At 44.0% G+C, this 27,687-nt stretch overlaps 1 protein-coding gene across 2 annotated transcripts; it reads left to right on the top strand.

The window, feature by feature from the left end:
* Positions 1-1,077: 1,077 nt before the first annotated feature.
* LOC118556421 (neuronal membrane glycoprotein M6-a-like) lies at positions 1,078-27,616 on the top strand. Of its 2 annotated transcripts, none has more exons than XM_036137655.1 (7): positions 1,078-1,289; positions 15,836-16,028; positions 17,263-17,419; positions 21,772-21,925; positions 24,015-24,091; positions 24,168-24,264; positions 24,297-24,334. In XM_036137655.1, the coding sequence occupies exons 1-7, from the start codon at positions 1,253-1,255 to the stop codon at positions 24,317-24,319; spliced, it is 738 nt and encodes a 245-aa protein (XP_035993548.1). In that variant the 5' UTR covers positions 1,078-1,252; the 3' UTR covers positions 24,320-24,334. The 2 variants fall into 2 exon arrangements, with proteins under 2 accessions (XP_035993548.1, XP_035993547.1); XM_036137654.1 differs by lacking the exon at positions 24,297-24,334 and adding an exon at positions 25,042-27,616 and having other exon boundaries at positions 1,083-1,289; positions 24,168-24,233.
* Positions 27,617-27,687: the final 71 nt, after the last annotated feature.

Below are 27,687 nucleotides of genomic sequence, written 5' to 3'. Positions count from 1 at the left end.
TAACACTGACTTGGATTTGGAATCACCGTTTAAGTTTAATTAATAAGTAATTGAAGAATCACTTATCATTATTTCCCACAACAGTATCAGGGTCACCTGCACAAACTAATTTCTTTCCACAAGGGCCCCAATAGACACCTTTTTTGAATTTTGTTTGAATTTTGAATTAAATATTTTTGTGTTCACACAATTTTGTCTTATTTTGGGGTATTTTGCATTAATTACTTGTACGGAATGGCCATTTTCCTTTTTGTTGAGTAACAATGCAACAGTTGTACCTCAGATTTCATTTCTGTGTTTGGCTTATTATTGCTGGTCAGGCCCTTGGCTCCATGAACCCAGTCTCTTCTCATTCTAGCTCTATAGTCCTACTTTCGGTCTACGTTGTTATCGTACTGTAATCTATTCGTATATCACAAAGGGGAGCTTCACAGAACTGTTTCTAGCCTTTGGCCATCACCTGATGTTGAAACCTGCTCTTCACCTCCAGGCTCTTCAGCTTTCTACAGCAGAGATGTTCAAGTCTTAGCTTCCTTTTCATAGATAAATCTTTTGAACACAACACAGTGTTCGGTTCAAATATTGGGTTCTTTGCCTGCTCAAGCATGACATGCTTAGCTGCTTCTATTTGCTATTGGCTCCAATGATGTAATTCTGGCATTCTTTACACATAAAGCTGTTCTTCTCCATGGAGGCCAGCTCCAGCCCAAGGATGTTCCTCTGCTGCCTTTTTGTTAAATAAGTGAAGGGATACTTGAATCATTCAGTTGATAACAAAGCACTGACTGCAGGAGCAATTCTGTTTCACTTTGGGTGCATATTCAGGTGCAACAAACAGACAAAGAAGAGATTTCCTCTTCTTATTATTTTAGAAAAAATTTAAATAAACTATAATTTTTCCTCTAGATGGAGAGCTGTGGATGAAGACCTTTTCTTATTTTAGTTACTTTAATATTTTAAATATTTGTTTTTGCATATACCATTCATGGCTGTTGGTTTAGAGAGCTGATTTGAGGCCTTAAAGGTTGAAAATGTGGACAGAAGCAGTGATAGGGTGCTGGAGTCGGCAGCAGTGAGGAGAGAGAGCACAGCGTTGAAACAGGGACTTCCCTTAGCCTCCATCATCTGCAGGGAGGGAAACAGACTTTCACACACACACACTGCCTCCCACGTACACACACACGTACACCGCGCCGAGCGCTAGCAAGAGGCTTCACACGAAATCCAGACAAAGGGACTGTAACCTGCAACGATGGAGGAAAACATGGATGAATCCCAGAGCCAGAAAGGTAGGAAGGATAATAAATCTCTACATTTTGGTCAGATTTCATCAGATTCTGTGTTATCCCATTGTTCTGTTCATCCATCCCTCTCAGCTTCACGGGAATCCTTTGTGTGCTGTGGGCAGATATGAAGCAGGCATCATTCACAGGAAAAACAGACACTTTCTATTTATTCCAGCATTTTCCTGCTTCAGTGTTGGTAAAACGTGAGCAGAGACGGTGACATAGGCTGTGAATGTTGAAGAAGCCGTCTACATGTCTGCCCCGGATCCCATTTTGGGATCATCGCTGCCTGTTTTCCAGCGAGCTTCGATGAATGGACGCATAAATAAGCAGATTGTTTGGGCTGAGGATGAGAGGAGATGCCAGACACTGGAGGGTCGTGTTGTTTTGGAGGCTGGACGGACAGATGGACGGACAGATGGATGGATGGATGCATGGATGGATGGAGGAGGTGGGAGTGGCTCGGGGGAGGAAAGGGGGAGAAAGAGGGAGGGAGTGTCAGGCAAAAGCATGAAATAAAGAGTAAAAATGAGAGGGAGGGGGATAAATGGGGCAGTGATTGATGCCTCCATTGGGATTTTCTTTGTTAGCCTCCATTGTTGGTGCTTCACGCTTGTCTGAACGCCTTTTCCTCTCCTCTCTGCATGTCTCCCCCCTTTTTCTTTGCTGTCTGTCGCTCCTCGCCCGTTCCCTCCATTTTCTTCATATCTCTTCATCGGAGGCCATTCCCTGGCTTTTCCGTCCCATATGAGACTTTCTGCATCCATCAGCCTCCTTCTTGTTTTCTGGCTCTGAGGCTTTATTTTGACTCATCTCAAGCTGAAGGTTCCCTCCCTTCACTCTCATCTCGCTCCCTCCATTTTTACCTTTTTTGTTGCTCTTTGAAGATTTTCCACAAAAGTTTAGTGAATTATTACAAAATAAAATCTTCAAAGAAAATATGATTTTATTCTTTTTAATTAAGAGATCATTTTTAATGACTGTTGTTGTCGATGCTAAAAATGGGCGTGTCCCTCTTCTTCATCACACCTCCACTCCTAAATGCCACATTAGGTGCAGTTTGGCAAGTAAACAACAACTGAGCCGTTCAAACAGAACATGAAGGGATTCTGCCTGATGTTTCTGCATTAACCTTTATTAACACTGTATCTATGGAAACATCACAGTGCCAGTGTCTTCTGTTGTGTGATAGGTTGATTTGTGTGCTTTTTCTGGAAGGAGCCGGTTCCAGCCAATCAGAGAGCTTTGTGGTGATGCTCAGTGCTCATCCAAACATCATTTTTCATCCCAGGACTTTTTTTCCCAGGTTTCACCTCCTCTCCTTCTGTTCCTCCTCTGAAGCAGTTCCCATCATGACTTCAGGTGTCCATCTTCCTCTCTGTCGTTTAATGTCCCTCTTTTGTTTCACTGAAGCTGGCCTCGCCCTTTCTTCGTTTCACTCTATTTTAAAAATGAGTGACTCACCTCAGGTGTGATGAAGCGAGCCAGGTGAGAGGAAGATGGAAATTAAGGGAGCTGTGAATCGGTGAGGCTGGGACATTGTGGAAACTTTGTTTTTATTTGTAGAGATCGGTGGCTCCTCTTCAACTTCAGTGTCACAAAATGTAAAAAACCATGAAATCCCCCTGATTCTAAGCTTTCCTGGTAACAGGCCCAGCTGATTGGCTCACGAACATTATTAATCACAAATAGCTCAACTCTGACTAAAGCCTTGCTCAAGTAATGCAAAGAAACACCTGTCGTACAGTTCGGTTGTGGATAGATTCACATTTTATAGTTAAGTATATGCATATATATATATATATATATATATATATATATATATATATATATATATATATATATATATATATATATATATATATATATATATGCCAAAAAACTCTTTGGGAAACTAAACAGATAAGAAATAACTTCATAAGAAATAACTGAAATCACGTAGTTACAGTGTTTTATGAAATTTTCCGGTTGTGGATAGAGTCACATTTTATAGTTAAGTATATATATATATATAAACTCTTATAATAACTTGATAAGAAATAACTGAAACCACGTAGTTACCGTGTTTTATGAAATTTACCAGAATCCAAATGTTTGGTGACTTCAACATTAAAGCTAGAGTCTGCGATTTTTCCGGAAGTTTCCAAGTCCCTGTTTGAATAACTGTGCATGCTCAATACCGTCTTACCTGCTCTTCCTCTCTTCAGGGGCATCGCGTCTAAAAAATCTCCCAAACTATCTGTCAGACAGATGGTTTGAAATGGGTGTGAAGGAAGCCATCTACATTAAGAGAGAAAGACCAACCTTAAACAGAGGAGGAGGCCTTAGGTTTCAACTCTCAAAAACTTACAACACAGCTATAGGATTAATTCCGGCCAATCATCACCTTAACTCTCACCCTCATTCAGGTGATCAAAACATTGTTCCTTTAAGCCAAGCCCATAACGACCCTAACGACTCCTCGTTACAGAGGGGTGGACATGTTTCGGTCCAATCTGCTGGCTTAATGGCTTCAACGACCGCCCATTACTAAGGGGTGGACCTGTTTCTGTTGTATCTGCATGTTATCTAAGCCATTACAGGGCCTTTGTTAGGCAGTAGTATAAAGCTTGGTACTCCACATTACTCCAGATTTTTTGAATTGAGAAAGCTTCCTGGAGAGGAAGCGAAACGTCTTCATCTACGGAAAACAAGTCCAGTTGTTTTGTACTTTACTCTTTTTGGAATGACCATGACCTGATGACTGAGAATCTTCACCAGCACACATTTGTGCATATTTACCACAAGACCAGGTGACCAGACGTACGATATTGCACATGCTCACAATGAGTAGACAAGAGGAAGCTTCGTCCAGTGCAAAAAGGAAAAGTCCAACATCAGGTGTGAAAAAGTGCAAAAAAATCTGGTGCCAAGACAGATAAAACACGAGTAGCGGTGAGCTGTCGCTTTACTGCGAAATGTTGCAGGATGGTCTGCTGGCTCTTAAATCAAACTTACCATTTACACACAACGCTTTCCTTTATAAATCACCTGTAAATATGACAACATCCCATAATTCAGACATTTCTGACATGTTAACACTAGTTGTAAAATACAAAAAAAGGTATTAATGGCTAAAGCTTAGCAAACAACAGCAACCAGGAACTTTTAGCATTGGCCAAGAGGGAGATGGCAACACATCACCATGGTGACAAAAAGGTCATGTGACCGTTTCCTGTCTCCATCCCTGAAAACTGTAACCAAACCAGCACACATGTTTAACTCAGGTGGAGTCATGAGTTTTATTCTTCGTGTTTATAATATGTAGCTAACTCGCTGTAGAACCTGTCTGATGGTTTTAGGAGCTCCCGCCTTCTGATGGCGTCCTCCACCTGCAGCTTCTGCCTCCTCAGCAGGACTTCACCATTAAAATGGAAAACAATTTGTTCTGGTTTAAACACCAGAACCTGTTAGCATCCATCAGTGCGCTAACCTCCTTCTGTCTGTCAACTAAACACGTCAGGAGCTCATTATGTCATCTGCAAACCTGAGGCGTGTCTCAGATATGACATCACTTCCTCTTCCTGTCAGATCGATCTTCTGCTGTAAATTGGGCTGCATCCTCCGGTTCTTTGTCCCAGGAAATATTTTTCCTGATATTCGAGAAATGATTTTCTCAGCTATGTTAACTGTTTTAACAACTCTGTGTTGGTAAAATAAGTTGAATTAATGCAGAGTTTTGTTATTATCAAGCTGAAGATTGATGGATGGGAAAAAAAGGGCACCAACATGAGCAATGAGTTAAAAATCCGTCACTTTTCTCTAATTGGCCTCTGAGATCCACCACAAATTACAACAAATAAAATAAAAAAACAAAGAACCAAATCCTTCAAAGAGGGTTCTGTTAGAACTTTCCATAAACTCCTGTGGTCCCAGTGGGACTGAGCATGTTCTGAACCTGAGCAGCACCAACAGAAACACCCAGAATTTCCAAAATACACTCAGAATATTATAAACCAGTCATGAACCAAAGTTTTTATACCAGCAGAGACAGAAGCAGACGGAGGTCCAACTGCACGTCTTCCTGTTTGATACTCAGACTGAAGCCAGAAGTTCTCTTTGACTTGATCTCCATCATCTTCCAGTTTGTCTTGGAAACAGTCAAACTGGAGCGAAACCTGCAGATTTGACCATAAAAGGATAGAAATCTGGACAGAACTCAGGGAATCTGCTGACTCTGGGCTCATGGTCATCTTCTCCTGCAGCAGCTGCTGGAAGCACTGACCGTGAGAATCCAGGCGCAGACCTGTAACTGAGGCTGGACTCTGTGTGTTTGCCTCATATCCATTTCATTATTATGACCGCTAATAGAAAGGAGCTTAGTGGAGAGAGGAACGGGTCGATACAAATCGACTGAGCCGGACCCACACATCTACAGAGAGAGGCAGCAGAGGCCGATCTGCTTCAGCTCTGCATTCATCCGGCATGCAGTGATCACACACCTGCGTGTCCGACCAGTAAACCGGCTTCCTGTTCTCAGGCGGCGCCGCCCGTTGATGGAGTCGCTCCGAGCTGAGTGTGAGGATGACATCATCTTACTCCTCATCATCACCACCACGGTGTCTCGCTGTGCTGCTCCTCTGAAGGAGGGAGTGGTTCATCCTCTCCATCTTCAGAGAAATAACAGCTTTACGCCGCATCATCTGATCAGAACCGGCCATATGCTCCAGTTTTCTGACATGGACCAAGCATGCTGCTCTGAATGTAGTTTTTCTGAGCCTAATATCCTGCAGAAAGCTGCATGGCAGAACTACTCCTGGTAAAAAAAAGCAGAAAAGCTGCTTTTATTTTAAAAACAAAAACATTTAGATACGTTCCTCAATAAATCGAATGTTTCTGTGAATATTACTGAAATACTTTTACACAGAATAGTTGTCCCTGTGTGAGACGTAATATTTACTGAAGCAGCTCTTTAGTTGAACTCTGATGCATTCATTCAGTGTTTGGATCTAAAGAGACGAAAATGAAACAAACTTTGATTCTTTTGGGTTTTTAAAGAAGCTTAAAGAACCGATCCTACAGATGCTCTGGGTTACTTTGCAATTAAATGTTGCTTTAGGTGAATGAAATATCCTCTCTATTTCATCATTTGGTTTTACGTAAAAATATGCACAGATCTCCAGTAATGTCATAAAGCAGAATAATAAAGCTGCTCCATTGAGTTCATTTAGTTGAAACTGCTGTAATAATAACAGTTATGCTGCTGATAAATCCCCTGAAAACAAGGAGCAGTATTTTTATAGTCAGGGTCCAGTGAAATACTTCTACTGCCACCAGTACGTTGCTGTAAAATTCACCGGCTGCTGGTGCAGAACGCTGAAAATCTTTCTCTCACTGTTGAACTTTGACCTCTGGATGATGTCTGGCTGCCGTTAACAAGCATCGGCTGATTTTAACGAGTTATGCTCCATCATAAAATTTCTCACTGTGTGTTTCCCAGGCTGAGGTTAGAGTTACAGAAACATGCAGCAAGGCTCAGCAGTTCAGAAAATCTGGGTTTAGACGTCAGAACAAACAGATTGATTAAATAGAACCTGTCTGACAACAGGAAGTAGGCATCCAGATCAGAGCAGCGCCACATTGTCCGGTGATCTAAAGAAATTCACCAGATCAGAAATAAAGTCACTGAGGTCTCTCCGTCTGAAAGGCTTTCCACTCCAGAGAACCAGTGAGAGCCGTAATCTTCACACGGAGAGAACCCAGGAGAAGCTGGTCTACCAACATCACTGCAAGAGTTCACCATCCAGGAGGAACCAGAACAACATCTAAAGCTCTGCACACCTCACTGCCTCAGTTAATTCTATAACTGTGCAGAAATGGCTTCCATGGTGGAGATCCAAGACCAGAACCACTGCTGACCCAAAGGAGTGGAGATCTCTACCTCCTCACAGCTCTGTAGATCATCCAGTCAAACATGGATGTTATGAAGCTCCTGATGGTCTTCGTAACCAGCCTCACTGGTATTTCCTGTCAGAAGGATCCTGGTTCCACTGGGTTCCTCTGTTTCTGGTTCTGTTTGCAAACATCTCTGCAGAGTTTGAAGAAAACAGAGAAGGTTTGAAGACTCCATCGTTCCTCAGGTTTCTCTGTCGCTCTGGAGGCTGTGAGTTAATAATCTGTAGAGGAAAGGAAATCTCACAGTTTACGGGTCATTTGAGACATTTCTAACTGACAACATAAAAACACGTTATATTTACAGATCAAATGTTCACATGAAAAACTATAAATATTATACAGCAATACTGACAATTATAATATAATAATATCTCATTCACACTAATTTTGAAGTTAGTGAGACTCTTTATTTCGCTTCACTGAGAATGGAGAGGAAGAAAAACGTGTCCAACTGTGACCGACACTGTTTATGGGTTTAAACGGTTCTGTTGAGCCTAAAACAGCATTTCAGCCTTAAAGCTTATTGAAGCATCGCTGAGAACGTTTTCAGCAATGAATCAGCGGCTGTTCGTATTTACAGTCTGTTGGCCGACTGGGATCATTCCTTTCCCTGAGCATCAGTGCAGAGTCTGGAGTCCTGGTCCACTCTGACAGGAGATTTACAGGCTGCTGGGTCGTTTTATTTATTCATGAAGCCATAAGGTTCAGGCTCTCCGTTTAAAGGCAGAGATGGGAAATCTCCCAGAGGCACAGCTGAGAAGAAGGAGGAGTTATGGATGGAGACACGTGATGATGGGCAGCTGGAAGGATCCTTTCAGGAGGCCATGCCAGCAGAGATCAGCATCACTAACCCAGAGACCGAAGAGAGGAAGAACTCTGCTTGGATCTGATCCAACCCAAACAATCTGTGCCTGAATCATCTGAACCTATGCAAACAGTTCACCTGCACGTTTGGTTCTGACCTATCTGGGTCATCCTGTGTGAAGCACATCTTCAGTGGGGCTGAAGATGTCAGCCTCCATTAGGCCAGAGCTGTGCCTGCTGAGTGGATCTTTTTCTGGGTTTCTGTCTCTGGGTCCTCGGTGATCTCCTCAGACACTCTGATGATCTTCAGACTCACACAGTAGGAACACTGGACACCCAGACCCGTCCAAATAACTGCCTAACGAGCTCTGCCTAACGAGCTCTGAGTTCTGATGGGCAACTTCAGCGACTAAAACTGGATCATCACTGATGAGCGTTCATCTCCAGCAGCCAAAGCTAAAATCTTCAGTCACAACGAGACCTGAACACAGTAAATGAATCGTGTCCACACAAACGGATCAGGAGTCGTAACATCAGTTCTGAACCAGTAATCACAGCGACATTCAGGGAGAATGCATTAGTGTCCAAATATTTAGGCAATAATACAGAAAACTGGTGAAACTATTGGTGTGATAGTCTGATGCAAACATTAAGATTACAGGAAAACATGAAGCAGTTCCTCCATGATAACGATAAATCAGAGCTGGAAAATAATCCGGTTTTATTTCACAGAAAAATAACCCGAAATAACATTAAAATTAACTAATTCGCCGAATAACTGGAACACCAAACTTTAATAAATTTTGACTGTTTTGACCCCTTTAAATGATTCCTATAAGTTGGAATATATATGAACGCTGAACAGGCTTGTAATTTAGTAATTAACATGTTTATGTGAGGAAATCATCCTTGGCAACGTTAACGTGGAATAAAACCTTCCCTCTTAATGCCACACAATTTTTAATGAGCGATTAAGACACTTACTTCTGTACTTTCTGGACCTCGTCTCTGCTGTACGTGCTTCATGAAAAGTCGGGGAGACAGCGGCACTCGGTCCCGCCCACCTCTCCTACTGAGCATGCTCAGAGCAGCTGTGGGCGGCGCTCAGTAGCGGCTCACAGGCAGAGAAACAGAAAGAACCGCTAAATACGACTTTTTGATCAAAAAAGTACCCCTGCCGGCTTCATCGGTTCGGGCCGTGAGCAAAGCAGCACAGTAATGCAAGAGAGGGGACCCATCTGCAGCCGGTACCAGGCTCCATCCTTACAGGAGTCTGGTGTCTGGTTTAGTGTTTTACCGAGATTATCTTATTTATTGCAACTATTTTCAAAAGATTAAAATTGAGCCGTTTCTTTGGTAATAAATAGAAACATATTGATAAACTCTATATTACTGTTCTTTTTCCAGCGGATGGGATGGGAAAGCATTTGTGCTCAGGGCAACCAAACAGCTAGCGCCACCACTGTTCACTGGATTTAGTGCTTTTACTGCTGATTTCACTGGATTTAGTGGTTTTACTGCTGATTTTACTGGATTTAGTGGTTTTACTGCTGATTTCACTGGATTTAGTGGTTTCACTATGGCTGCATTACATCTCCGAAGGTCAATTAGTTTGCAGAGAGCGGCAGCTGCAACTGTCTCACAATGAATTATACAGACAGCAACTTCACAAAGTTAAAAAGAGATCAATCTTGAACATACCTTTATAAAATCAAATAATAACAATAATAATAAGAGGGTTTCCCTGGGATTTTCTGACTCTTTTCAGAACCAATTCTAACTGCATCAGACCAGACTGATGAAATGGATCCATGTCACAGTAAATTCTGGGTCAGTGATGGGGTGACTCTGACACAGTGATTACAGTAATCTGTCACAGATTTACTTTGATCAAATGGGTTTTTAATATGCAGTCATAAGAAAATATCAGTGAAAAGATGAAGCAAGTTAAATGCAGAAACCATCTGAACAACGTAGACCTCGTTGTAGACCTCCAGTGGCATCCTCTAGCTAAACTCCAGGATGCCACTGGAGCCTCCAGTGATCAGCAGCCGGATCATCTTTGCCGTGGTGTCTCCGCCCAAACAAAGAAAACAGCCGCAGCCTGTCCCACTTTTTACCGGGTCACTGGGTCTCTGCAACATCTGAAGCCCAGATATGTAAATATGACGAGGATTAGAACATGGCTGTGAACACAGAGCGAGATAAGGAACACATACATGCAGAGAAACAAGTGAACATGCAGCACGGCCTCCCTCCCCCACCATACACACAGCACCAGACTCCTCCTCTCTGAGCCCGTCCATCTGCCTCTCTCTGACTCACAAATGTGAGCACAGAGACAAATTTAGCCCGAGCCTCTGCTGTGACCAGCCTTTTATTAAATGGAGGCAGTCGGTGCAAAATGGTACCGTCCAAACTGGGCTCGGCGGCCATCTTTGTTCCGCCGTCACCGCCCCAGTTGGGGAGGCGAGCGTCTCCATAAACTGAGCGGACTCGGCCTCCGTGGAAATGGAGGACGAGCATCATCGAGGCTGGCGCTTGGAGCCGAGCTGCGCTGTTGCCATGACAACGCTACAGGCAAAGTGGGTCATTGGGCTGCGGCCACGCCCCTGTTGGCATGGCAACAACATCGGTCAATTAAACTTGAGCAGTGCCATGAATCTCACACTCAGTGAAAAGCAATGTGTGTGTGTGTGTGTGTGTGTGTGTGTGTGTGTGTGTGTGTGTGTGTGTGTGTGTTTGTACTTGTAGCTGAGTGAGACATTTTTTGTGCATTTTTCCAGTAAAATGAGGACTTTGGAAATTTTTTTGGCCTTCGATTTTTTCTGGCCTACGGGTTAGGTTCAGGGCTTCGTTGTTGATTAGGGTTAGGATTAGACTGTAGAAAGTCTTAAATGGCTTGTAAATGTCAGGTCTGACAAACTGAAGGCGCTTCACACTACAATCACACCCTGACGGTGGTGAGCTATGCTAGCAGCCACACCTGCTCTGGGGCAGACTGACACAGGCTGCCATGCATCGGCGCCACCAGACCCTCTGACCACCGCCAGCAGGCTTGAAGATGAACGGAAGTCTATCAAACTCACGACATGGTCCTCACTTTTTATCTTAAACAAGGATTTGTGTGTGTGTGTGTGCGTGTACTTGTACTTGTAGCTAAGTGAGACATTTTTTGTGCTTTTTTCCGATAAAGTGAGGACTTTGCACCTCTTTTTGGTCCCAGATTTTTTTCTGATTTAGGGGATAGGTTTAGGGCTAAGGTGTCGAGTAGACCATACAAAAGCTTCAATGACTTGTAGATGTCTTGTGTAGCGCTTTAACTGGTCTGACAACCTGAAAGTGCTTCACAGTACAATCACCCTGATGGTGGTGAGCTATGCTAGCAGCCACAGCTGCTCTGGGGCAGACTGACAGAGGCTGCCATACGTCAGTGCCACCGGACCCTCTGACCACCGCCAGCAGGCTTGATGAGTGGAAGTCCATCAAATTCAAGGTCCTCACCTTTTCTTTTAAACAAGGATATGTGTGTATGTGTGTGTGTGTGTGTGTGTGTGTGTGTGTGTGTGTGTGTGTACTTGTACTTGCCGCTAAGTGAGACATTTTTTGTAAATCTTTCTACTGAAGTGAGGACTTTGTACCTTTTTTGGGTCCTCAATTTTTTTTTCTGGGCTCGGGGTTACGTTTAGGGCTAAGGTGTCAGGTAGGGTCAAACAATAGAAAGGCTCCAATGGCTTGTAAATGTCTTGTGTAGCGCTTTAACTAGTCTGACGACCTGAAAGTGTGTGGAATCCTGGGCATGGATGCCAACTGACAGCACATCTGCGATGTGATTGGCTGAAGTCAGGGCCTGTTTTGGTGCGGTCAGTTATGCAGGACGGCACCAAAACAATCCCCAGCCTGAACTTAAAGGAGACCTGTTACTGAGCTGCTCTCCCCTAAAGCGAGACGAGCTCCTGAGGACCGGATCAAAGGATGATTTAAATGGGCGCAGTGGGATTCTTTGCTCCCCTCTTCACCAATGCGTCTGGGTTTTAGTAGATAAATAATTTGGTCATTAGCAGGACACAGTACAACTACATCCTGTGGAGGTAATTCAGGCATTTGATCCTGGTGTGACACCCATCCATCCAGCCAGTGTCTCTACTACAGTCTACTGACTCAGTATGTCAGATGGGGATCAGAACCTGTTGGTTCTGCAGCTCCTGTAACCTCTCACATTACCGCATATCTGCCTTGTCTTCCAGAAATGGGTGAAAGCAGCTTTAACTACACATTGCACCGATCATTCAGCAGCATTTTACACAGCTGATACTATTACATCACATCATTTCCAGCTAAACCAGGCCGGCGCAGATTCCTTGGATCTAAAATCCTAGTGACGCATAATCTGCACACATGCTCCACTGACCCAAAATTAGGATGAATGTGAATTTCATAGAAAAGTCCTATTGATAGCATGAGCAGCTTTATGTGGATGTTCTGTCTGCACCAATGAAGGATCGCTCACCTGGGTTTTCAGTGGAGACATGGCTGAGGAGTTGGCCTCATCTTCTGACTAATTCTGCTGATATTTATTTGACCACCAGGGAGCGCTGACATACTCTTTACAGAACATTGTACATCCATCCTTATGGTCAGTAGATATTAAGGAACAACACACTGAAACACTGACATCACAGCGAACTCTGGTGGACCTCAAACAGGACCGCCAATGTCTACAATTAAAGTCTCTTGATTAATTGTAGTAATATTGGTAGTAGCAGTAGTAATAGTGGTTGTAGTAGCAGTACAAGTAGCAGTATTACTAGTAGTAGTAGTTATAGTTGTAGTAGTAGCAGCAGCAGCAGTAGTAGTAGTAGCAGTAGTAGTGGTAGTAGTAGTAGTAGTAGTAGTAGCAGTAGTAGCAGCAGCAGCAGTAGTAGTAGTAGTAGCACTACTAGTAGTAGTAATAGTAGTAATAGTAGCAGCAGCAGCAGCAGTAGTAGTAGTAGTAGCAGTAGTAGTAGTAGTAGTAGTAGTAGTAGTAGCAGCAGCAGCAGCAGTAGTAGTAGTAGTAGTAGCAGTAGTAGTAGTAGTAGTAGTAGTAGCAGTAGTAGTAGTAGTAGTAATAGTAGTAGTAGCAGCAGCAGTAGCAGCAGCAGCAGCAGTAGTAGTAGTAGTAGTAGTAGTAGTAGTAGCAGTAGCAGCAGCAGCAACAGTAGTAGTAGTAGTAGCAGTAGTAGTAGCAGCAGCAGCAGCAGCAGCAGTAGTAGTAGTAGCACTACTAGTAGTAGTAATAGTAGTAATAGTAGCAGCAGCAGCAGCAGTAGTAGTAGTAGTAGCAGTAGTAGTAGTAGTAGTAGTAGTAGTAGTAGCAGCAGCAGCAGTAGTAGTAGTAGTAGTAGTAGTAGTAGTAGTAGCAGTAGTAGTAGCAGTAGTAGTAGTAGCAGTAGTAGTAGTAGTAGTAGTAGCAGTAGTAGTAGCAGTAGTAGTAGTAGCAGTAGTAGTAGTAGTAGTAATAGTAGTAGTAGTAGTAATAGTAGTAGTAGCAGCAGCAGTAGTAGCAGCAGCAGCAGTAGTAGTAGTAGTAGTAGTAGTAGTAGTAGTAGTAGTAGCAGCAGCAGTAGCAGCAGCAGCAGCAGCAGCAGTAGTAGTAGTAGTAGTAGTAGTAGTAGTAGTAGTAGCAGCAGCAGTAGTAGTAGTAGTAGCAGTAGTAATAGTAGTAGTAGCAGCAGCAGCAGCAGTAGTAGTAGTAGTAGTAGTAGTAGTAGTAGTAGCAGCAGCAGCAACAGTAGTAGTAGTAGTAGTAGTAGTTGTTGTAATAGTAGTAGTAGCAGCAGCAGCAGCAGTAGTAGTAGTAGTAGTAGTAGTAGTAGTAGTAGTAGTAATTCACAATTTGATATTAATTATAATCCAAATTGATCCCGTTATAATAAAACTCCAATTATTTCATCCCACAAAGAGTCACAGTCCAGTTGCCCCAGTTGGAGATGAAACGTTCTACAGCTGCAGCATTGAATCACTGCTCAGTTTCTCAGTGGCTGTGGTCGTGCCATGAAGACCTGGGTGGAGGGGCGTAACCTACTGTGTGTCGAGCTAATAACAGCTAGCATGTTAGCTATTTCGACTGGAAGGTTTTTAAACCTGGCGGCCGCTGGTGGAAACCCTACAGTTGACATCTGTCCTCATTTTCTGCCAAACACATGAACTCTGGATCCAGAACATCAACTCTGATCCTGTTCTGGATTCCTCTGGCCTGCTGCAGCAGAAATTCAGTCACAATTTAGTTCATGACAAAAAGAAAACAGCTGAAAGGCTCAGGAAACCGTAGCTCACATCTCTGCAGACCCCACACATCCTGCACACTAACTTCCAGACTTCCAGAGCGCTGTTTGCTAAAACCTGACGCCACAGAGAGAGTCTCTCCCCCCAGGATGAACCCCTCATGGTCAGCCACACCGCTAAGAAACCAAATCAGTAAATTCCACTACCACAACTCACCTCCTCCTTTTTATTTCCATATAAAAGCAAACGAACTGTTAACTTGTGCAGATTCCTGTAAACTGTGAGCTCTGTCAAATTCCTTGACTGCAGACAGTCATGGCTGAATAAAGCTGAACCTGATTCTGTGAGGAGGTCCCATGGCTCGCTCAGGTTTAACGCTGAGAAGGAGTCTGTCCTCCTCTCCTCACTTCTGATCCAAACTGCAGCAGCGGATCAGAACCAGCCTGTCCACTGGCAGCAGGGTTATTTCCTGTTGGAGCTGCCAGCTGGCCGGCCCTTTATTCTATGTCCTCTAATAAACTGTGATTAGCCTGGATGCATCTTTATTTCTGACAGAACAGCAGTAAAACTGCAACAGGAACAAAATATTTCCTAAGATCAGTAAGTCGATCAACGGTATGTTCTGTTTTATAGGTGCTGAAGGAGGGTGTTCCGTGTTAAAGTAATTTATTCCTCATGGGAAGCAAGACGCTGCTAACCAGCCTGAGGCCTGAGAGGAAAATATGACCCATAATTAAAAATAACGACCTTTAAACTGGAAACTGCTCTGTGGCTCTTGGCTTCTTGCTGCCTCTGAAATGCTGCCGGACTCCAGGCACAGGAGGAACCGCTGAGTCGGTGTCATCAGTGTCCAATCAGCTGTGTTTTAGTTTCCAACTTTTTGCTTGTTTTTGTCTTTAAAGAACAACTGCTGGACAGACATCTGGTCTTTTTGCATCATATGAGATTTTCTCTGTGTTTTCTTTCAAATATCTATCTCGAACAACTCACCTGGTACCACTTTAGAACCATCAGCTTTCTAACATACGGTCCGTGTCACGATCATTGGGTGTTAGGTTCTCATAAGAGTATGCCTGGAAATGACCACAGGAAAACAGCTCCAGGCCTAAATCTGCTGATATCTACAGTTCACCAGAGGGAGGCGGATGGTGAGGGAGATAAACATTTCTCCAAAACTCACGATTAAGGAACTGCAGCAAAGAAATAGCTTCTCAGGGTCACCATTTCTCCATGACAACCATCAGATGCTTCAAAAATTGTTTTCTGAAAGCAAAATGTTCATTAATGTTTGGAAGACTAATATCAAGTGTTCTTTGGAAATATTCTCAAGTTGAAGTAATTTCTATTTTAAACATACATCAAACACCCAGTTTCAGTTTCAGTTGTATGTTATCATTCAGAGGACTGCTGGTTCTGATCCGGTCAGGAACTTTGATCGTTTGTTTGTCACGATCACGTTACCGCCTGCAGTTCTCTGATAGACCAAGTCCACCACAGGAATGGCTGATATGCTGATGATGAAGGAACATGTTGTGTGTCTTCAGGCTGTAAGGAGTGCTGTGAGCGATGCGTCGGCAGTCTGCCCTGGGCCTCCCTCATCGCCACCATCCTCCTCTACATGGGCGTGGCCTTGTTCTGTGGGTGTGGCCACGAGGCTCTGAGCGGCACCATCACTATCCTCCAGAACTACTTTGAGGTGGTCCGAGCTCCTGGAGATGTCCTGGACGTGTTCACCATGTGAGTAACACACTCAGAGCAGTCTTGATTTCAGATGAGCTTCAGGATGGCGTTAATATCAGCTCACAATGCTGCAACGATAAACTGCTCCAGTTTTCTCTTAGCAAAGGAGAACATGAGGGTTCTAAGTTCACAGTGGTGTAAAACTGAATAAGACACAATGAATGTAGAACACCAGTAAAATGTTGTTGATCTTTTACTCAGTTTATGCGTTTGGGTTTTTTTTAGGCCTTTTAAAGCTGTTAAATAAAGTTCTATCCAGGATAATTTCAACAGTTTCTGTTCAGCTTTGCTCCACCAGCTGCATTAAACTAACAGTCAGATGTACTGTTGCCTTGCAAGAAGGACATTTTAAATTCTTGGATGAACTTTGGTTCCTCAATGAACTTTAAGATTCCGTGAATAATTTTAATGGTGATGGTTTTTAAAAAATTTTATTTGTGCTTTTGTGTGTACATAGTTCTTCAGTTTCTTTAATATTGATTTAGTTTAGTTTTAGTTAAGTTTCACTAGCCTGGTAGAAAAGAGTTGTTGATTGAAATATCTTTGATTTGAAGCTGAATTATTTATGTCATGAATTCTCATATTTGAAGACAAGTTCTCACACATTTATTCCACATGTGTGCAGAGTCTGCTGTTAGAAACGCTAGAGCTCAAATCCTTCTTTCACCTATTCTCCTGACGTCAAATCCAAATATGTTTGATATTCACAGGACAATACCCGACAGACCGAGAGTCATTCGATAACTTAAAAGGATTTAATAACACAATCCCCCTGACTGGAGTCACGCTGAGCATGAGCCCCACAGAAGGCAGGTTCTGTTTTCACTGAGCACAACGCAGACCAGGATGTTTCTGACTCCTTCCACTCAGGAACAGTTTCAGATTGTCAGAGAAACGTGTTGTTGTGCTGAACGCGAACCAGAGAAACACAACAAAATGTCGTGGTGTGCTCAGCTCCTGGGTTTGTTGTGTGAAAATGAATCCTGGTGAAAGGATTTATGGGCGTGGCAGCCCTGTGTCTAACCATCACTGATGGAATAAAAGCATCTTCACAGTAAATAACGGCGGCTGTTACGGAACAGCTCATCATCTGATCAGGGCCGGGTTTCTGCCAACCCCCCCCCCCCTCCAAACATCTCAGCATGATTCCTGTCAGCAGTCCCACATCATTACTGCATGCAAACATCAACATGTAAACAGATGAATACTCGTGTTTGTGCCCTCTCCACAGCATCGCCATCCTGAAGTACATCATCTATGGCCTCGCAGCTGGTTTCTTTGTGTTTGGAGTGCTGCTGCTGGTGGAGGGCTTTTTCACCACGGGAGCCATCAGGGATCTCTACGGCGAGTTCAAGATCACCGCCTGTGGACGCTGCCTGACTGCATTCGTAAGAGAAACCCTGGGTTTTATTAAAAATACTTGAAACAGTTTGGTTGTATTGGTCTAAACAATAAAATAAAACTAATCCAATATATCTTAAATTTTGACGGTTGAACCAGAAACATTATTTTCAGTCTAATTTTTCCTGCAATGTTCATCTTTGCTTTAAATCTGAGATTAATTTACTGAAATCTGCTTGTCGAAGCTTCTTCTCATGCATTTAGCTTTGTGTCAGTGCATTGTTTTTACATGACCAGGAACTACAAATGTGTGTGTCATCATAGTTTTACTGCATATTTACAAGTTGCGTTAGATGAAAATGTTGGCAGGATGTGTCTACATGTTCAGAAGGCTACAGAAAAAAATAATACAAACATTTCACTTCCAGATATCATCTAGAATTCACTGGAGTTCAATGAAATGCATATAAAACAGGAGATATCCGCATATGCATGTTTGAACATGCATATGCATATATCTGGTGCAGTCCAGTAAACATGGCAGAACTGTCTAAACGCAAATTACAAATTATCGCCACGTTTAAAAGGGTTTTAAAGATGATTTAGAACAAGGTAGTTTTGATCCAGGCTGAAGAGACAGAGTTAAGCAGATGAGCCAGGTGGATAATGTGGTCAAGAAGAAACATCATCGGCGTAGAAAGGTCACATTTACCCCCCCCCCCCAAAAAAAAAATATAAAAATGCCTGTAAATGCATATCCAAATTAAATTGGATGCAAGTCTTTACCCCTTTGGAGCACCCAGCATAAGCTTGATCTCTTTGTAATGGTAACAATCTGAATATTCAACCTGAGCAGTAAAACTTGTTATACTGCTCTGTATTATTTTGTACTTATTCACATTGGATTACACAGAAATCTTGTTTCTCTTGTTGGATTTGTTTTTTGGTTTGTCTTATTTACCTGTAGATGGAGGGCTAAAGATATAGGCTCAGATATCAAATGAGGCATTAGACACAAGTCCTACCTACTACAAGTTCATTTGATGAACATTTGATAACAATAACACGAAAGCTGAGTATTCTGTTGGTACATCCGAGCATTTTCCAAAGTGTTCAGTTGGAGTCGCCAAATCTCCACAATAGAAAACACCTTTATATACAAGCATTAAAAGGCTTTAATTCCTGAATCCTTTAACTTTCTAACCTGACTCTCGCCGGCTGGATGTAGTTCCACCAAGCTCCACAGCTTCACACACCATCTGGTCTCGCTGCCACTGGGAGGGATTTCAATAGCAAATAAAATGTATGAGCCAATCAGGATCAGAGGGCGGGGTTTTCATGACGAATCAGAGAAGCAAGTGGTAACGTTGATGCTGCTATTTCATCAGCGTTGTCCAATCTACTGAATATTAATTCTTTAAAAGAACACCAGAGAACGGCTTTGAAGGCTTTTGTTAGTGGAAACAATGTTTTTGCCTTTCTCCTGACTGGGTGTGGTAAGAGCTTGTAGCACGTCAGTAAAGATGACGGACGAGTGGTCTATCCAATCGTATGTAAGGATGTTTGATAAGCCCCCTCCTTCTGAAATACATCTCCAATGGAGCGATCCCAGATGGATGTGTGGAGCTCTGCAGAACAAACTCCATCTAGTGAGAGTCAGGTTATCAACTTACGGTCATAGAGCAAACTATAAGTTCAGAAAGTGGCAAAAGAATGTCTGTACCACTTTGCACAGATAAGCAAAGCACCTGTTCATCCCCCATGCCCACGTACTCAGACAGCTAACTACAGCAACTTCCCACGGTGCGGCCAAAAATAAATTTCTTGTTTTAAAATGGTATTTCCTACCTAAACAACATATAAACAAACCACAGCAATGCTTAGACCAGTAAGTTTCCACTTACTGATCTAAAGATAAATGCTTTCCTTCCAAAGGTTGTCGCGACATACGTTGTCATTTTATTCTCAACATATCTGGCCATACCTTTTTTCTCAAAGGGGGCCCGACTAGTGTGTGATTGGTCAGGATTTCAATGACCGTGGCTAAGTTGAAAAAGCAGAAATGTTTGGTGCATCTGCCAAACTGGACAATGTATTAGCCCTCTTCAACTGTGGTGGTTTTGAGTGGTTGAACATGAGGTCTGTGCTCACTTGCAGCGTTTCCCCTAACATTAGCCGAGCGGCGCAACCCCCTCCGCCCCCGCCAATGAGACCGCACGCCCCTGGTGTTCGCAGTTAACTTTATTAAAACGATCATTCATCATAAGCTGTTTGTGTTTGTTTGTGGTCATTTCTCTACCTTCAGCTCTGCCTGCCCTGTCCTTGTGCTCGGCTCCTCTCTCTACCTTCCTTATGAGGGATTTAGAGGCTCTTAGTTAAACGTTTCCAGCTATTTGTTTGGTAAAACACTCTGAAAGCTGTCATGTAATGCTATAGCACCCATGGCCCAGAAAAAAACACTGCTCAGGCTCAAGTTCAGTGAAGCTGGTTTCAAGTTCAGCTCCATGTGTGTTGTGCCGCTATGACTGGGATTTAATCGGCTACGCGGCGGTAACATCAGATTCAGCGTCAGAGCTGATAGGCCAGAGCTGTATCTGGGAGAGTAGGTGGGACTTGGAGAGACCGTAGGGTCGACACAATTGGTCAAAATAGAAGAGAAATTGGTAGCCATTTTGGCTCAGTGGTGTTAAGAATTGTTATTTATAAGTTAATAAGTTTTTATAAATATTATTATGATGTTCTGAAAGCAAACTTGTGAACTAGCAGCCAATCTGCAGTCGACTGGACCCTTAAAGGGGGCATATCATGCAAAATCCTATTTTTTTTTTTAGCTCTAAAATGCATCTTGGGGTCTTTAGGGGAGCAGAAATTTTTAATGTAGTCTGTCCTGGAGCTGCGTAGACATCTTTATGTTCTGTTTGGGCCATATGTTTCAAGCCATTCAGTTTTCTCTGTTTTCTATTAAGCTTTTTGAACAATTACGTCCCAGTATTTGCTGCAGAGCTGCTAAATAAGGTCACTGACGTCACGTAATCTTTTTCTCCCCTGATATTGTAGTCCAAGATGAAGGATCCCAAAGCTATAAATGCATCAGTGAAAATGTTCGGGTGTTGAATGTATTAAACCACCGTCCGCCAGCGTACTAAAAAATGGCCGAATGGGCTGGAGTAGAAACTCTGCGACTTGGAGGGGGTCAGTGTGTCTCCTTTAAGTGACGGCACCAAAACAAGACGCGTCTCAAATCAGGGGCAAAAGAGGAGCTGTGGGGCAACAATGACAAATTCAGACCAAAAGGAAGAACTTAAAAGCATAATATGTCACCTTTACGGGGTTAAAAGACTGATTAAAAATCTCAAACTGAACACAGGCCTCCAATCCAGACCTAGCAGCAGCTTAAAGGTTCATTGGCTTCAAAACCTTTCATTACACGTTGAATCTGGATTTATTTCTAACGTCCAATCAATGATGAATTGATCAAACATAAAATTATCTCTTCACCTTAGCAAATGAATGTGAAGTTATGAATAAAACTGAGAACAAACAACAGATCTGCAGTTTGAATAAATCAGAATTGTGAGTTTATGTGAGGCAGCGACCCAGCGACAGATGAGCTTCGTCCACCTCTGGCCAGGAGGATTCATCGGCCCACATCTGCAGTCTCCTGAGCAGCGAAGAGGAAAGGCTTTCTAGAACCTCTGGAGACAAAATGCAGAAGCAGGAAGCGAAAGAGAGCAAAACACTGACACGTCATGTGTCTCAGTGGCAACTGAGGCATAGATCTTGTCCTGGATGATTACTGGCAGAGTATTACATCTCAGCCCTGTCCTGTTCAGCCAACGGCAGGTTCTGTCCAAATCTTCTGGGGTGTGGGTTAAAGTTATGGGCCTGTCGGGCTTCACAGTTCAGGCTTCCACTTATTAATGAGAAAAAGGAGCCAGGGAGCACCGGGGGGAGGACAGCTGGCTCCACTGAGCAGAAGGTTAAATGCTAAAAACAAAAGAAACATCCCAGTCAGCTGTAGCAGAAAGGTCCAACGTTTGGTTAGCTGAGATGCTCACAGAGACATTGTTACTGAGGGGGAAGGAGAACTGGTGCTCCACTTGGTGCTCCTGCTAGGAGGAGCTAATATCGGCGCTGCAGCTCCCAGCTACTGGTCTCACTGGGAAGAGTTTTTTTCTTATCAACAATAAAGTCCTGAAAAAGTAAAATTTCACATTTCAGAACTGAGAGTCCAACGATGTTAACTTTCTTAAGTTAAAAGTGTAGAGAGGAGCAATACCAGGGAGCCGTCTGACAGAGAAATGTGACTTTCTTTGTGCCTCAGGTAAAAATGCTTGGTTTCTGCTTACCTGTAAGTCTGTATTTCTGAGTCGTCTCTTCTTGGTCTGGCTGTTTCCAGCTGATGGTTCTGGCCTACCTTTTCTTCCTGGTTTGGCTTGGAGTGACGGCATTCACCAGCCTCCCGGTCTTCATGTACTACAACGTTTGGGCCATGTGTCAGAACGCCAGCTCAGTGGAGGGAGCCAACCTCTGCCTGGACCTGCGTCAGTTTGGTGAGTCCCATCAGAACAGCCAACCCCAGCCCTACAGACTCTATTACCTCTACCTGTACCTGTACCTTTACCTATACCTGTACCTCTACCTATGCCTATACCTGTAACTCTACCTCTACCTCTATCTGTATCTGTACCTATACCTATACCTGTACCATTTTACCTTTGCCTGCATGTTTTGCTCTACCTGTACCTGTACTTATCAGGTGCTTTATTTGTTATTATACATACAAGGTACATACGACGAAATACAATCCTTCATACTTCTACCCGTATCTATCTCTGTACCTCCACCTGAGCTGTCATTGGGCGAGAGGAAGGGGACACCCTGGACAGGTCACCAGTCCATCACAGGCTGGAGATGCTCCATTGATATAATGTTCAGAGTTCCTGACCAAAATCCTATTTAATCACCAACAATCACTGAGTGTTGAGTTGTTGAAGGTAGAGTGGACAATCTTTCTGGATATGAAGATAAGAAAAGGCCAAATCACGTTTTCAATAACTGTGCAAGGCCATCTTACCAGCTCTTCCACTCCTCTGGGGGACAGAATCTCCCAAATGCACTCGGTCTTATTTCTTTCTACTTAGGCCTTCAAGTGCAGTATATCTAATTATCTTATTTTAGGGGTCAAAATACTAATTTCATTGTCAGATCATCTTATTTACCTGCTCAAATCAAGTACAAATACATTAATTTCAACAAAAGTTTATTTACTTTTAGTTCCCTTTTTGCAGTGTAGAACTGGATTTGCAAAGACTTCTCTCCTGGACCTGAAGTCCTGCTAACTCTGTTTAGTTTTGGTTTCGGTTCAGTTTATTTATATAGCGCCAATTCGTGAAACATGTCATCTCAAGGCTCTTTCCAAAGTCAGACTCCATCAGATCCTCCAGGTTGGTGAGAAAGTTTCCTCTCTAAGGAAACCCAGCAGGTTGCATCAAGTCTCTCCAAGCAGCATTCACTCCTCCTGAAAGAGCGTAGAGCCACAGTGGACAGTCGTCTGCATTGTTGATGGCTTTGCAGCAATCCCTCATACTGAGCATGCATGAAGCGACAGTGGAGAGGAAAACTCCCCTTTAACAGGGAGGAGAACCTCCAGCAGAACCAGAACCAGGCTCAGTGTGAACGCTCATCTGCTGGGGGTTTAAGATTTTAGTACGGATTCAAGTTTAGTATCATTGCTCACTAAACAGCTCCAATCACACATGACCAGAGGTGGGCAGGGACTAGTTACGTTTTGTACGTATTGGTAATGATAGTTACTGTTTCTTTCACTCATTTTTATTTTATTCTTCTAAATAGGAGAATTTGCTAATAATTATATGTTTTGTGGCTGATTACATAATTGTTTAACATGTGGCAGCTGAATCAAACAGAAGCTCAGTACTCGACCCACATCTGGACATGATGGCACTGGAAGGAGTCTCCCCATGCCTTCATGGAGGCAACTGTAACGCCATATTTCACATCCGAGAACGCAGCTCAAATAAAAACATTTAATAAGCGCATAAAAGTAACAGAAGAGCTGTGTGAGATGCCACATTTTCATGAGAAAATCCTTCCAGGGCCAGATGGTGGAACACGACCGGCTCTGCAGGGCCTGGGACAATTAGAGGAAATGTCTCCATGTTTTAAAGTCGATGTAAACCAACATGAATCACTATGAGGTGCCTGTATATGTAGGAGCTTGTCAGGGAGCCAGTCTGTTTCTGCTGCTCCTCTCCGTTGCTTTACTCCACTCTCCTCTAAGGCAGGTGATCGGCTAACCAGCAGGATGAAGCACTGATGCATGGTTCTGGTTCTGGTATCAACTGTGGCTAGACATTGTTTTATATGATGTAATCACTGCTCTGTCCTCCATGTTGTTCTGCTGCTCGCTCACATTAAACAAGCTACGTCAGACTCACAAAGTGCTGCCACCTTCTGCTCAACGCCTGGAACTGCAGTTAGACCCACTGTTTCCATGGTGAGAGCAGTAAGAGCAGGTTCTGGGAAGTGGAGGTCCAGTGAGGTGTTGACTACCTGTGCTCCAGGTTCTGTGTGGGAAGAAGATTAAAAGCAATCGTTAACTTTGATTTTTGTTTTCAGGAGCGGTGACCATCTCGGAGGAGAAGAAGGTGTGCATGGGGTCTGAGAAGTTCTTCAAGATGTGTGAATCCAACGAGGTGAGCAGAGGCGGTGCAGGTGTGAGGATCTGGGTCGAGAAGCTGAGTCCAACCTGACTCTGGTTCTGTGTTGCAGCTGGACTTGACCTTCCATCTGTTCGTGTGTGCGCTGGCGGGAGCAGGAGCCGCTGTCATCGCCATGGTGAGAACCTTTGTCCTCATATCTGCTTGGCTGTGAACCTCAGAAGGTTCTGAAGACCCATAGTTCATGTCGGCCATTTGGTTTGAAACTCACCTTGCCTTTTTCTGAGGAAGTTCCCCAGCGTGTGGATCCAAACCGGTTCCTGCATGTAGAGTAACATCAGATCATTGATTTATAAGGTTCTTTGCACTATGGACATTGTGGACATTGTGGACATAGTGGACATAGCGGTGGCATGGTTGGTAGCAAAGAAGGTTCTGGGTTTGCATTCCTCCCACAGTCCAGAAAACTGTCTGCTGGATTCACTGTCCTCTCTAAATCCCCCCTAGTTATGAATGCATGGTTGTGTCTCTGTGGTGCCATGGCTACTTGTCCAATTGTGTTCACGAGTGATGGTCGTATCACGGAGGAGACGAAGACAAAGATCAGGGCCTCGTCTGCAGGGATGTGGATGTTTCACTGCTCTCTTGCAGGAAAAGTAAAGAGGGTTGCAGTATGGATGCTGTGATCCTTCCCTAACGCCGTAGGATGTGAATCTTGACTGAAAACTGAAGGTCTGCTGAACAAAGCTTGCTCCATACAGAGGCTCGACTCAGCCCTGCTGACAGGATGAGTCTGCAGGCCCAGAGCTGTATGGAGGGACCATGAAGCCCTCCTGGCAGGAGAAAACCTGGTGTCTCTCTGAATGAGCGTAGAACGCGTCAGTGGGGAGGGGGATAATTGATCTTTCACCAATGATGTCTCTGCTTCCTTGTTTTCTCCTCTTGACGATGTGGATCTTTGTGTCTCCTTCCCTCGCCGCCCTCAGGTCCACTTCCTGATGGCCCTGGCCGCTAACTGGGGCTACCTGAAAGACGCCAGCCGGATGCAGAAGTACGAAGACATAAAGTCAAAGGAGGAGCAGGAGCTGCACGACATCCACTCCACGCGCTCCAAAGAACGCCTCAATGCCTACACATAAACCCAGAGCTGCCGGAAACAACACACACTTACCTGTCAGACACACACACACACACACAGACACACACACAGCGGCTGATACAAGCCTGAGGACAGCATAAATCCACCAGACAGGAGAAACACACACACACAGAGACGAGAAGGCAGAAACAAGATGACAACTCAGACACCATCATCATCCTCGTGTCTGCAGCAGATCATTGGCTCTGGTGCTTTTTTTAACCTGACCTTAAACTAAACACATCAGCTCCGGTTCTTAAGAACCTACTTGTGATATTTCTTGACTCAAAGGTCCCCAAAAATGTGTGAGACGTTACTGAGAAAAAAATGATTACAGCACAAGATTTACAGAAACCAGCATAACCAACAGAGACCAAAAACAATGAGCCAGAAGAACCCAAAGAAAAGTGCAGCAGGGCTGAATTTGGTGAAAGTTTCTGCATCCCTGCTGAAGCCAGCAATCCCCGGCAGACACGGGATGAGTTTGGTGTCTAGGAGCTCATCAACCAATAAGCTTCCCCTTTATTTGACCTGCAGCAACCCCCCCCCCCCCCCCCCCCCCCCCCCACACACACACACACACACACACACACACACGGAGACATGTAGATGTGACTGAATGGTCGGTGTTGTGCAGGCAGTGTTGTTCGGTGGTGTCATGCTGTGTTGTGTCCTTTCACCGCACTACGATGGCCGGTGCTGCAGAGAAATAAGGTCCCCAGAGGAGATTTGTGCCTCCTGGGTGCAGATGGGTAGCTTTGCCCCCGCCCCCCCACCCCCCCACCCCCCAAAACCAGTCCCCCCAACCTGGAGACCAGTTTCACTGCTGGCTCCTAAAATTATTCAACTTCCTGATCTAGAACCAGCAAAACGAAGACATTAGATCGATAAAAGTCCAGAATCTAAAATTGCTTCATTCTTCCCGTGTGAAACTATCGAGCAAACAGCAATGAAAATTATTTAAAAAAACTCCAGGGAAGCTGGTCCCCCCCCCCCCATCCTTACCCCCGGATTGTACAAACTTGTTGTTTGTCCTCAGAGACAGCACATCCTAGCAGCACAAAGTCTTTTTGTCCTGTTATCCGTCTGTTTTCATCATGATTTTCCTCACTTTTTGCAGGATTTTTGATTATTTATGTGTAATTATAGCACTGAGGGTATTTGAGCGGGAGGTCATGGGTCAGCTGGGAATTGGGTTTATGTCACATGTTCATGTAATGAGTCTGTATTTCAGTGGTTCTGCACAAACACTCACACATGCAAGCACACGAACACACACAGCTTCATTCTGTTGTCACGATTTCTTCTGTTCTCAACCAGCCCGAATGTGACCAAATGTTCTCTGTAAGTTAGAAAACCACCGATAGGAACGGCTAACGTGTCAGCGGGAGGCAGGCGGGTAAGAACGGGGTTTTTACTGCAGGATTTAAGTCCCAGAACATCCTGAAGGTGCTGCTGGGAACACTCTGACCGCCGTAGTGAAGGTGGGAGGCAGCAGGAGGAAAGGCCGGAACGAGAGACGTCCAGCGAATAAGCTACATGTTCAGGATTAGTTTTCTGGAGGGTTTGTGTGGTTTTAAAACTTATTCGGTGTCTTACACAGCGATCTCCTCAGGTGCTTCAGAGCTGGAAGCTGGAATCTGGATGATTTGGGACCAGCTCCAGATAGAATCAGATGCTTGAGATGTTGACTTCTAAATCAACTTCTCACCTTAAATTTTGCCAGATTTGACCAGAGAGCAGCTCAGTCTCTGTGAGATGCAGCGTCCTCAGCTCTTCAGACTAAAGAGACAGACTTAGTTTCCTGATTTCAGTTTGTTTGACGAGTCTCTATCGGCCAGTAGAGACGAGCCAGAGAGGTTTCTGTTAGTCTTCAGGAAAGAGCTCGATGAGTAAGGCGACGACTTCAGTTTGATTTAAAGACACACACACACACACACACACACACCACCGTCACTCTGAGCCATAACTCTTTTCACTGATGACATCTCACTATTTTATTATCAACTTTGAAACTTTTTAAATGTGAAACTATTTAATTAGAAAGACATTGTGTTTCTTTTTTCTTTTTTGTTTCTGCGCGGGCAGTGAGAAGGACTGCCCCTGCAGCAACGCTGTATAAAGATATACATATATGTGAGACAGTGGAGGCGAGCAGCCGGGAGGACGGACTCCTGTCGGCTCCAGAGTCTGGAGGAGGCGGCTCAGTCCCAATGTCCTGGGCCCACGCTCCCTGCAGGAAGCTGCATTCACACCCAGGCACGGCTGGACTTAAACGAGCTCAAATTAATCCGCAGCAGAGAAGAAGAAAACCGGGCCGGACGTAGAACCCCATGCAGACGGCACCTGTCTGCAGGGCCGTTGAATAGGGGGGAAAAATAGGGCAATTCCAAGGGCCCCCGACTCACAGGGGCCCCCAAAAAGAAAATGTTATGTAGTAATATGAGCTTTTGAGATTATTCAGACCTTCTTGTCGCGGGGCCCATAATTCCTG

The sequence above is a fragment of the Fundulus heteroclitus genome, chromosome 5 (genome assembly GCF_011125445.2).
Source record: "Fundulus heteroclitus isolate FHET01 chromosome 5, MU-UCD_Fhet_4.1, whole genome shotgun sequence".
Taxonomy (NCBI): domain Eukaryota; kingdom Metazoa; phylum Chordata; class Actinopteri; order Cyprinodontiformes; family Fundulidae; genus Fundulus; species Fundulus heteroclitus.
This window is presented reverse-complemented; position numbering and strand designations above follow the sequence as displayed.

Bases quoted from the DNA above. Each gene is read 5' to 3' on its own strand.
- LOC118556421 (XM_036137654.1), top strand. From the start codon at position 1,253: ATGGAGGAAAACATGGATGAATCCCAGAGCCAGAAAG. The intron at 1,290-15,835 runs GTAGGAAGGATA...GTGTGTCTTCAG, and splicing joins TGAATCCCAGAGCCAGAAAG to GCTGTAAGGAGTGCTGTGAG. The intron at 21,926-24,014 runs GTGAGTCCCATC...TTTTGTTTTCAG, and splicing joins CCTGGACCTGCGTCAGTTTG to GAGCGGTGACCATCTCGGAG.